The sequence below is a fragment of the Odocoileus virginianus genome, chromosome 33, assembly GCF_023699985.2.
Source record: "Odocoileus virginianus isolate 20LAN1187 ecotype Illinois chromosome 33, Ovbor_1.2, whole genome shotgun sequence".
Lineage (NCBI taxonomy): Eukaryota > Metazoa > Chordata > Mammalia > Artiodactyla > Cervidae > Odocoileus > Odocoileus virginianus.
The window spans coordinates 18,133,160-18,145,516 of record NC_069706.1 but is presented as its reverse complement, the minus strand read 5'-3'; the positions used below and the strand labels follow the sequence as shown (position 1 = coordinate 18,145,516).

The 12,357-nt window shown below is 41.5% G+C and overlaps 1 protein-coding gene across 6 annotated transcripts in view; it reads left to right on the top strand.

Moving 5' to 3' along the window:
* DNAH3 (dynein axonemal heavy chain 3) overlaps nt 1–12,357 on the top strand; it is a 236,481-nt gene that overhangs the window by 81,945 nt on the left and 142,179 nt on the right. For all 6 annotated transcript variants that reach the window (XM_070460978.1, XM_070460977.1, XM_070460979.1 and 3 more), the window contains 3 exons: nt 1,392–1,593; nt 3,479–3,571; nt 7,375–7,485. In XM_070460978.1, the coding sequence (XP_070317079.1) occupies nt 1,392–1,593; nt 3,479–3,571; nt 7,375–7,485 (406 nt within the window). The remainder of the gene's footprint in view (nt 1–1,391; nt 1,594–3,478; nt 3,572–7,374; nt 7,486–12,357) is intronic.

Sequence of the window (12,357 nt, the reverse complement as noted above, 5' to 3'; positions counted from 1 at the left end):
AGGCTCTAGTCCATGGGGTTGCAAAGAGTTGGACATGACTGAGCGACTTCAATCAATTCAATTATCCATTCAATATTACAGTTACAGTGTGTTAATTTGCTTTGCTGTGTAACAAGCACCTCCAAACTTAGAAGTTTAAAACAGCAACTGTTTACTGAGCTCACAATTCTGTGTGTTGGAAAACTAGGTAGAGCTCAGCTGGGTAGTTCCTCTGGCCTCATCAGGGCTCACTCATATTGACCACAGTCAACTGGCAGTCCATGGCCTCAATCATTTGTCTGGTAGTTAGCTTCCTGTTGGCCAGGGCAGCAAGGATAATTGGGCCAAATGTCTTTCAACCTCCAGAAGGCTAGCCTGGGTTTATTCATATGGTGATGGTTGCAGTGTTCCCATGAGCGGCAAGAGTTGAAACTTCAAGAGTTGAAACCTCTTGATGTCTAAGCTTGAAACTAGTGCAAATTCACATCTTCCAAAATCTATTGGCCAAAGCAGGACTCAGCCAGCCAAGTTTCAAGAGATGTGAAAACAGACTTCACCTCTTGAACAAAGAAGTTACAAATATTGTGGCCTTTTTGTAGATAGTGAAGGACAGAAAAGCCTGGTATGCTGCAGCCCATGGGGTCACAAAGGGTTGGACATGACGTAGCAACTGAACAATAATACATACAGTGAAAACTGTCATTATATGACCTTTCCATTACTGAATTTAAAACCTAGTGGTTACTGTAGAGGTTTATCCCTAGCACATTTTCTGAAAGTTTGCTGTCCCTGCCTTTAAGGTCTAAGCAAGAGAGTGAGGCTATCTTATTATCTCTAATATAAAACATGATAAAGCCCTCTGCACATAAATAGGCTCATTATTAATGTGCACTTATTTTCCACCTGTAACATTCTCTAATAAGGAAAGATAAGGAAGTTTTCTATCCTCCTGCCTAGTAGTTCTCAACACTGATTGCACATTAGAATCAGCAGGGATTTTTAAAAATATAAGATCCCAGATCAGTATTGGAATCTCTGGGCAGTGGAGCCTTGACATTGAAACTTTTTTTTCCCTAAGCTCTGTAGATGATTCTAAACTGTAGACAAGGTTAAGAACCACTTCTCTGTTGAGATGTCTTTCAACTGATATCAACTCCTCACACACAGCCATATAAAACCCACATATACCAGTTTTCATCTTTTTTTTTTTTTGCTCTGAGTCAAAACGGTCTCCAGTCTCTATGCCCTAGATGAAAAATGGTGAGGGGGAGTTGGCCTTGGATAAGGCCCTAGAAGTAGCTGGTGTTCACTAGAGTGTCATCTTCCTGTTGGGGAGTATCATTTTTGTTGGGAATTTGTTGGGAAGCTCTTAGAAGAGATTCCAGTGGCCATCTTGCTTTGCTTTGAAATAGGTTCTTCTTCCTATCAAATGATGAGCTGCTGGAGATATTGTCAGAGACAAAGGACCCTCTCCGGGTGCAGCCACACTTGAAGAAGTGCTTTGAAGGAATTGCCAAGCTGGAGTTTACAGACAGTCTGGAGATTGTGGGCATGATCAGCTCAGAAAAAGAAATCGTTCCATTCAAACAGAAAATCTACCCAGTTCAAGCCAAAGTAATTCCATTTACCCATTTTTTATTTCTTTTCTTTATAACAGCAAAACAGAGAGAAGCAGATTGTATGTTGGTTAAGTATTTAGACTCTGGTTTCAGACTGAGTGTGGAACATTTAGATCCCACAGCTTGATGATGGGGTAACTTTGGGGCTTCCCTGATGGTTCAGCAGATAATGAATCTGCCAGCAATACAAGAGACACAGGAGATGTGGGTTCGATCCCTGGATCAGGAAGATCCTCTGGAGAAGGAAATGGCAACCAATCCAGTATTCTTGCCTGAAAAATCCCCTGGGCAGAGGAGCCTGGCGGGCTACAGGCCAATGGGTCGCAGAGTCAGACTTGACTGAGTGACTAAGCACACAGCACAGCAGACTTTGGGGAACTAATCTTTCTGGGTCTGCTTGTTCATCTCTAAGATGGAGATAATACTGCAAGTCACATGGCACCCTAAATTTGTGGAAACATTTCAACAAAACTTGATGTGGAGACAGCAGCAGGAGCCAGATCCAAACAACTAATACTGTTTAAATCCCCATGAGCAGATCCAAATTCAAAGAGATCCAGTCAGATCAATAAACTGTTCAGTAGGGGCAGGTGTTTTTAAAGGTCAATAATACATCATGGATTTAATGCCATTTAACTCACATTTTTTATACATATGCCCTTATATAACGAGTAAAATGTAAGTTACTTCCACTCTTGCTGAACTTGACAGCACCTCACAGTAGAAATAGACTAGCATTCTTGGCCTTGCTTGGTAGACCATTTTTGCCACCCACACATTTAAGTTTCAGCAACTAGGAATCACACCTTAGAACCAAACACCAGCTAGCTTCCAAGCACTTGAAGTCAGCAGGTAGAGTTACTTGAAATTCTAACACTGAATAATATGCTGCGCATTCTAATTACTTGTAGAGATTTAAAAAAATCCATATGCCCTGGTTGCGTCCCATACCAATCAAATCAGAATGTCTGGGAGTGGGGTTCAGGAATCCATAATTTTTAAAGAACTCCAGATGATTCCAGTGCTCAGCAAAGTTTGAGGACTGCTGGAATAATGCAAGAATTAAAACTGTTCAATTAGAAATGAACAATTTATTTTATGAACTTGTCAACTAAGAAAAATGTACCACCTAAAAGTTGAGTTCTGTTTTATTCACCGTACATTCTCAGGATGTCAAGTTAGGGAGACAGCATCTCAAGTAAGCCTGAGAAAACTGCTGGAGGTTGGAGGGGAGCCAAGAGATTTAGGAGTTTTGCAACTTCTGAATGTCAAAAGATTATTGTTAATGAAAGAAAACCAGATATCACAAGTTAAGGAATTTAGTGCTTTTCTATGTATGAGAAGATGCAAGAGTCTGTGCTCACTGAAATCAATCCTTTGATATCCACCTCAGCTGTCTGGGGCCAGTATCCTGTGTTTTCACATCCTGAGTTTCCTCAAGCTGCACCCTTGGAGGTGACTGCAGCTTATAGGCAGGTATTCTCTGCCTCCTTCCTGAGTTGCCTCAGGACTCACCTTCAGGGGACACGGGGTGGCTGCAATTGCTAGTGGCTGCAACTTCTTTTGTTTAGTGACGTGACAGGCAATATCTTATTTCTCAGTCTGAAGTATAAATGTGTCAGTTGTCTCCTAAGAAGTTGTCTTTCAGAAAATGTGCAAGAAATGTGTGTTAAAAAGTCTCTATTGTCCCTTTTTTGAAACATACACTTCTGAGAATACAGTAAATAAGTGTAGCCAATAGTTAAAGAATATTGGCTTGAAGGTGTAAAACCTTTGGCCTCCCTCCAGCCCTTTGCTGAGAGAAAGCTGGCTTCTGCCCATGGTCCCTTCCACCAGGCTTGGTTAACTGTCACTGCCTCTCTGTCTGTCTCAACCTGCAGGGCATGGTGGAAAAATGGCTCCAGCAGGTGGAACAGATGATGCTCGCCAGTATGCAGGAAGTTATTAAACTTGGGATTGAAGCATATGTCCAGGTAAATGAAAACTGAAATACACATGCCAGGGTGTTGGTACACCAAGAAAAATTTGGGGGACAAGGTTAAATGGAAGCCTGTCTTCCACTAAAACCCATCCCTCTCCTGATAAGTAACACCTGACCCCTCTGTGCCTCTTTTTTTTTTTCCCCTATAAATCCTGGGACAGTATATATAGTTCTGAACATGAAAGGTTTACAGTTATAAGTAGCCCATACCAGTATATCCTATGAGCCAGAACCCTTTGATTGCTGTGGGCCAGTCCTTTCTGTGAAAATAATTGATGGCAAGAGGTTTATTTAGAGCCCCTTCCCAATTAGGCATCCCCTCCCTTAGGTTTTTCATTAACATTACACATGCCCTGTTTACTTTAAAAAATTGCATAATGTGAAAATTGCAAGTTAAGTTTTATTTGAACAAGAAGAAGACTATAGTCTGGGAAACAACACTTCAGATAGCTCTGAGAAATTGCTCCATAGAGGTAGGGAGCAGGGCAATATACATGTAATTTTGGTGAAGGGGGAATACATGCAATCGAACATATTTTTCAGGTTTCTGCTAGTCACAAGGAGCACTCGTCACCGTGAAGGGTATTAGTGCTTTTCTAGATGTAAGGAGATATAAGAATTGAACTAATAAAAATGGCCTCTGAAAATGTCTGTCTGAAAACCTGTGCTGCAAGTTTTTCTCAGAGCACAGAGTGCCTCATTTCTGCTCTCCACCCTGAACTCCTTTTAGGGGATGTTGAAAATCAGCAACTGCAGCAGCACATGATTTAATCCATATAGAGGTAGATGGCAAGTGGCAATTTGTAGTTGACACTCCAAAGGGCACAACTCATTTAGCTCCCAAAACTTTAGGTGACTTGTAGAACAGAAGGCATAAGGGAAAAGAACCTGTCACAATTACTCTTAAGTTTAATGTTGGCAGACTAGATCTTTCAGTCCAGTTGCTCAGCTGTGTCCAACTCTTCACGATCCCATGGACTGCAGAATGCAGGCTTCCCTGTCCATCACCAACTCCTGGAGCTTGCTCAAACTCATGTCCATCCAGTCGGTGATGCCATCCAACCATCTCACCTTCTGTCATCCCCTTCTCCTCCTTCCTTCAATCTCACCCAGTATCAGGGTCTTTTCTAGTGAGTCAGTTCTTCATATCAGATGGCCAAAGTGTTGGAGCTTCAACTTCAGTATCAGTCCTTCCAATGAATATTTAGGAGTGATTTCCTTCAGGATTTAGTGGTTTGATTTCCTTGCAGTCCAAGGGACTCTCAAGAGTCTTCTCTAACAGCACAGTTCAAAAGCATTAATTCTTCAGTGCTCAGCTTTCTTTATAGTCCAACTCTCATATCCATACATGACTACTGGAAAAACCATAGCTTTGACTAGATGGACCTTTGTTGGCAAAGGAATGTCTCTGCTTTTTAGATTGTGTCTAGGTTGGTCATAGCTCTTCTTCCAAGGAGCCTCCCAGCAGGAACCTTCTGTAAGCCTCTTATCCTTATCCATCAGAGGGCAGACAGAATGAAAACCACAATCACAGAAAACTAATCAAACGGATCACACAGAACATAGCCTTGTCTAACAATGAAACTATGAGCCATGCCATAGGGCCACCCAAGACGGATGGGTCACAGTGGAGATTTCTGACAAAACATGGTCCACTGGAGAAGGAAATGGTAAACCACTTCATTATTCTTGCCTTGAGAACCCCGTGAACCCTTATGGCAGAAAGCGAAGAAGAACTAAAGAGCCTCTTGATGAAAGTTGACAGAGGAGAGTGAAAAAGTTGACTAGATCTTTAGTCTCCTCTATTTTAAGTGTTTCTCACTTTGAGGCCCCCACCCCTACCCCCAGGACTTTTTCCATTAAAGAAAGAAATATTCAATTAACACCTTCCCACTGATGTACCCAGGACTGACACTGTTGCCTCTCTCAGTAGTATTTGTATTGTAAATGCAAAACCAAGTCCTTTGTCCCCTGATACATTATAAATCAAAAATTAAGTTAAAGAAAAATGGCTACCTGCATGAAGTTATTTCATGCAGTTGCATCTATAGCCAGACAAGTTTTTTCTGTAAAGGGCCAGATGGCAAATGATTTTCACTCTGCAGTATACACCAGTCACAACTATTTATCCTTGCCTTTGTAGTGCAAAAGCATGCTTAGATGATAGGTTCAACAATGGCCTGACTGTGTTACAACCTAACTTCAGACATGGCTCTCAAGCCATAACTTGCCTATCTGTGGATAAGTTCTATTTATCTACAGAGAAGTTTAAAAAAGTTGGGGGATGTCATGGCTATGAAAATTGTGGGGCAGTATTGCAATATTATGTAGCTATCAAAAAGAGTAGTTATATAAATACTTTTTGAACAACACCTTGATTATAACTATGTAAACTCCCTAGATGGGAGCATTAAAAATAAAAAGTTATTGATTGAAAAAGATGCACATTGAAAAGAGCTCCATTTCTTTTTTTTTTTTTTTTTTTCAGCCTTCTTTATGGTTCAACTCTCATTTAAAGAGCTCCATTTCTATAGTCCTTTCTATCTCAGCATAGGAAAAAAACTCAGCAAGAAGCAAAGTGATAGATAAAAAGTGATTTATTAGAATAAGATGCTTGTGAGGCTTACAAGTGGGTGGGCAAGAGGATACCATGCCCCAGGAACCTACAGCGCTAGTGTCATAATCAAAGAAAAAGTGGGTAAGGGAAGAATTTCTTTGTCTTTTTCAAGTAGACATTGTGCTTCCATCATGAGCTTCTCCTTCAAGTTGGGCAGGGGAGTTTTCTTGTCCCTACGTGACCAAGCTAGCCCCACAAATTGTTTTTTATGCATGCAGAGAGCATGGCCTAGGGGTCGCTAACGTACTAGTTCACTGGGAAAGATGTGGCTCTCATGCCCCCATTGTTTTATTGTTTGGGGGCCTGTCTTATGCTTCTGTTGCATGGTTTTGTTGCTAAACAAGCTGCTTTGTCTTGTAGTGAAGCAAACCTGCTTTCTTGCACAGTCATTAACTTACAGGGGTCTCCCATATTTATCCTACTTACAATCCCCTAGTGGGATTAACTGTTTAATCACCTACTTTGTCCCTGTAGTCTATCTCTGTTACTGTGAGAGTTGTGAGCTAAGTTTTATTAGGGGCAAAATGAGGACTATAGCCAGAAGACGACATTTCAGACACCTCTGAGAAACTGCTCCAAGGAGGTAAAGGAGGGAAGGTCAGTGTATATGTGATTTTGGTGAAGGGGGAGTATGCGCAATCAAGCACGTTATTTACAGAAGGTTTTTTTCTAGTCTCATGAAGGTTACTGCTAATCACAAGGAGCAGATACCACCATGAAGGATTTTAGTGTTTTTCTAGATAAGAGGATTTGCAAGAATTGGGCTCATAAAATCATCTTATGAAAATATCTATCTAAAGACCTATTCTGCCAGTTTTTCCCAGAGCATAGAGTGACTTATTCCTGATCTCCACCCTGAGCTCCTTTCGGGGGTGTTGAAGGTCAGCAGCTGCTGCAGCTCCTAATTAATCCTTGTAGATGTAGATGGCAAGTGCCAATTTGTAGGTGATGGAATTAATGAAATTGTTGGTGAGGATCTTTTTCTTTTTTTATAAAATTGAGGGAAGAAGACATAAATCAATAATCCCAGAAATGTTATGACTTATATGTAACCTTTGAGGCTGGGGATGACTTTTGGTTTTGTTGAGGGGATAAGATCGTGGTGGATGTTTTAGAAAGTCAGTTTAAATCACACAAGATGAACTGACCCTGCAAACTGCCCTCCTGCACTTTCCCAGGTCCCGCGTAATCAGTGGGTCTTGCAGTGGCCTGGCCAGGTGGTTATCTGTGTCTCCTCCATCTTTTGGACCAAGGAGGTTTCCCAAGCCCTGATTGAAAAAACCCTACCGGTAAGTGAGCCTGTCATGAAGCTTATAGAGGAGATTTAAGCTAGATTATTATTTGAATGACACATAGTTAGAGTGCCATTTTTCTAAATAAAAAATAAACAGGCCCTTGGTGTCACAGAGTCAGGGTTTTCTTCAGGACACATGTCTGGAATTAGGACTATCCTCAAATTCTGTAGTTAGGAACTCTCACATTTCTTCCTAGATAGAAATTCTAGGCTAAATGATCTTAACTCTTATCAGCCTTTCCTTCCAAGTGCCAACCTGGCAGAATTTCTACCAACAGAGACCTCTTCATCTTTTTCCTGTGCCAAGAAGCCACCTGGCCCTGTTTTCCTCTCTTCTTCCTCCGCCATATCCCTTTTCACCACCCCCAGTCCAACACTCACCCACCTCTAGCTTTTTCTTCAGCTTTCTCTTAAAAACATGAATACTCAGGTCCTGCTTATCTTCAGATCCAGACACTCATATTTCCCCTTAACTCTGCCACTAATACCTATACTTGAGAGTTCAGGACCTAAATGGACTTGAGTTCAACTTCTGATACCTTCACTTGTTAGCTATGTGACCATGGGCAAGTTGCCTAACCTGAGTCTCAGTCTCTGTCTATAAAATGAAAGGAATTATACCACCGCACCTTACTACTGTTGAGGGTTAAGTGAGATGCTGGTAAGTTATTCAGTATTAAGATCATAGGTTATAAACCCCACAGGGAAAAGGCCATGTCTGGTTTGCTCATTATTATATCTCAGGGGGTTATTGCACTGCCAAGTAGTTGCTTGATAAATATTTTTTGACTGAGTAAATGGTAACCCCATTCCCAACATTTTTACCATGGTGTAATTTTCTATGATTATCACATCAGATTTCCTGTTATTCCCCCTATATATGATTATCTGGGAGCCAGAATATATTTTAATTTGCTATATTTTGCTTTATACATTAAAATTAGAACATTAGTATTTGACCAAGTTGCAATTTTTGGCAAGGGAAGCGTGGGATCATGGGGGAGGGATCATGGAGGAAGTCGGGGCAGGAGCAGGGTGGTAGCCAGCTAGGAAGCACAATGGGGCAGGAGTCCAAAAAGCAATGCGCACACCCCTCTGGGCAGCCAGGCTTGCTGACCCTGGATAATAATGTCGAGGAACTGGAAGGGAGGAAAGGAGGAGCCAGAGCTTGGCCAGCAGCGGGCCATGCAGGCAGCAGATTGTCCCAGGTTGGCCAGCAGAAGAAGCAAGGCCAGGGAGCCCTCCACTCCAGGGCGTCCTCCAACCTTGGCTCTAGCCTTCTGTAGACCCCACTCCTAGCACCTCCAGCAGGGCCTCGGCTCCACCCCCCAGGCAGCACATCGACAGACACCCTCCAGCCTGTGCAGGTCTTACACTAAACATGGACGAGCAGTGGGACAACCGGGACACCAGGCATCATCCAGCTGCATGGAGTGGCTGAAGGGCATGTCCTTGCTAGTCAAGGCCTGATAAAATATGGTACCTTGGAGAAAGGAATGGCAAACCACTTCAGTATTCTTGCCTTGAGAACCCCATGAACAAAATGAAAAGGCAAAAAGATGACTCTGGAAGATAAGCAGCCCCCCTGCCCCAGGTCAGTAGGTGTCCAATATGCTACTAGGGAAGAGTGGAGAAACAACTCCATAAAAGAAGGAAGAGGCTAGGCCAAAGTAGAAATTTCATTCAATTGTGGATATGTCTGGGGGTGAAAGTAAAGTCCCATGCTATAAAGAACAATATTGCAAAGGAACCTGGAATGTTAGGTCCATGAATCAAGGTACAGTGGATTTCGTCAAGAGGGAGATGGCAAGAGTGAACATCAATATTTCAGGAATCAGTGAACTAAAATGGATGGAAATGCATGCGTTTAATTCAGATGACCTTTATATCTGTGGGAAAGAATTCCTTAGAAGAAATGGAATACCCCTTATAGTCAACAAAAAAGTCCAAATGCAGTATTTGGATGCAGTCTCAAAAATGACAGAATGACCTCAGTTCATTTCCAACAAACCATTTAACATTATAATAATGCAAGTTTTTGCGCCAATCACTGATGCCGAAGAAGCTGAGTTAAAAAGTTCTATGAAGACCTACAAGACTAACACCAAAAAAAAGATGTCCTTTGCATCATAGGGGACTGGAATGCAAAAGTAGGAAGTCAAGAGATACCTGGACTAACAGGCAAGTTTGACCTTGGAGTACAAAATGAAGCAGGGCAAAGCTAACAGAGTTTTGCCAAGAGAACACACTGGTCATAGCAAACACTGTCTTCCAACAACACAAGAAATGACTCTACACATGGACATCACCAGATGGTCAATACCGAAATCAGATTGATTATATTCTTTGTAGCTGAAGATGGAGAAGCTCTATATAGTCAGCAAAAACACAACCAGGAGCTAATTGTGGCTTGGATCGAACTCCTTATTGCCAAATTCAGACTTAAATTGAAGAAAGTAGGGAAAACCACTAGCCATTCAGGTATAACCTAGATCAAATCCCTTACAGTTATACAGTGGAGGTGACAAATAAATCAAGGAATTAGTTCTGGCAGACATAGTGCCTGAAGAACTATGGACGGAGGTTCATAACATTGTATAGGAGGTGGTGACCAAAACCATCCCCAAGAAAAAGAAATGCAAGAGGCAAAGTAGTTGTCTGAGAAGGCCTTACATATAGCTGAGAAAGAAGAGAAGGGAATGGCAAAGGAGAAAAGGAAAGATACGGAGTTCTAGAGAATAGCAAGGAGAGGTAAGAAAGCCTTCTTAAGTAAACCATGAAAAGAAATAGAGGAAAGCAACAGAATGGAAAAAAGTAAAGATCTCCCCAAGAAAATTGGAGATACCAAGGGAACATCTCATGCAAAGATGGGCACAATAAAGGACAGAAACAGCAAGGACCTAAGAGAAGGAGAAGAGATTTAAGAAGAAGTGGTAAAAATACACAGAACTGTACAAAAAAGATTTTAATGACTCAGATAACCACAGTGGTATGACCACTCAACTAGAGCCAGACATTCTGGAGTGTGAATTCAAGTGGGCCTTGGGAAGCATTGTTACCAACAAAGCTAGTGGAGGTGATGGAATTCCAGCTGAGCTAGTTCAAATCCTAAAAGATGATGGTATTGAAGTGCTGCACTCAATATGCCAGCAAATTTGGAAAACTCAGCAGTGGCCACAGGACTGAAAAAGTTCAGTTTTAATTCAAATCCAAAAGAAAGGTGATGCCAAGCAATGTTCAAATTACTGTACAGTTGCACTCATTTCACATACTAGTAGGATTATGCACAAAATCCTTCAATCTATGCTTCAGTAGTACATGAAGTGAGAACTTCCAGATGTACAAGCAGGGTTTAAAAAAGGCAGAGGAACCAGAAATGAAATTGCCAACATCTACTGGATCATAGAAAAAGCAATGCAATTCCAAAAGCAATATCTACTTCTGCATCATCGATTATGCTAAAGCTTTTGACTGTGTAGATCACAACAAACTGTGGGAAATTCTTAAAGAGATGGGAATACCAGGCCACTTTACCTGTCTCCTGAGAAACCTGTGTGCAGATCAGGGAGCAACACTTAAAACAGGACATGGGACAATGAACTGGTTCAAAATTGAGAAAGGAGGATGTCAAGGCTGTATATTGTCACCCTGCTTAGTTAACTTATATGCAGAGTACATCATATGAAATCCCTGGCTAGATGACTGGAATCTAGCTGGAATCAAGATTTCCAGGTGAAATATCACCAGCCCTCAGATATGCAGATCCTACTTTAACTGCAGAAAGTGAATAGGACCTAAAAAGCCTCTTGATGAAGGTGAAAGACCAGAGTGAAAAAGCTGGCTTAAAACTCAACATTCAAAAAACTAAGATCATGACATCTGTCCCTTCTCTTCATGGCAAGTAGATAGGGAAAAAATGGAAAGAGTGACAGACTTTATTTTGGGGGGCTCCAAAATCACTGCAGACAGTGACTGTAGTCATGAAATTAAAAGACGCTTGCTTCTTGGAAGTAAAGCTATGGCAAATTAGACATAGCATATTAAAAAGCAGAGACATCACTTTGCCAGCAAAGGTCTGCATATCAAAGCTATAGTTTTTTCACTGGTCATGTACGGATGTGAGAGTTAGACCATAAAGAAGACTGAGCACCAAAGAATTGATGCTTTCAAATTATGGTGTTGGAGAAGACTCTTGAGAGTCTGTTGAACTGGAAGGAGATCAAACCAGTCAACCCTGAAGGAAATTAACCCTGAATATTCTTTGGAAGGACTGATGCTGAAGCTGAAACTCCAGTACTTTGGCCACCTAATGCAAAGAGCTAACTCATTGGAAAAGACCCTGATGTTGGGAAAGATTGAGGGCAAGAAAATAAGGGGGTGACAGAGGATGAGATGGTTGGATGGCATCACTGACTCAATGGTCATGAGTTTGAGCAAACTCAGGGAGATAGTGAAGGACAGAGAAGCCTGGTGTGCTGCAGTCCACGGGGTCACAAAAAGTCGGACATGACTGAATGACTGAACAACAAGCAGCTGTACTTTTTACAGATTCATTGTTCATAATTCCTAATAGATGTGTTACACTTTACACTTGAAAACTGCTTTCATGTACATTATTTGAAACCTTAGAAACACTGAAAATTCTGACTTTTGCAACTGTGTGCTACAATTTCCTACCTGTAAAGAATAGAATGCTTCCCATCACACACTCAAGCTCTGGAGTACCACGCATGCTGAATGATGTGCCATGGCATCCTAAAATTGTTGGTACAGAATTTCTGTCCCTCCATCTATCACCGATCCATTGTTCATTTAACAAATATTTGTTTGACATCTGCAACTGGAACTTTGCTAGGGAAAGGGAATT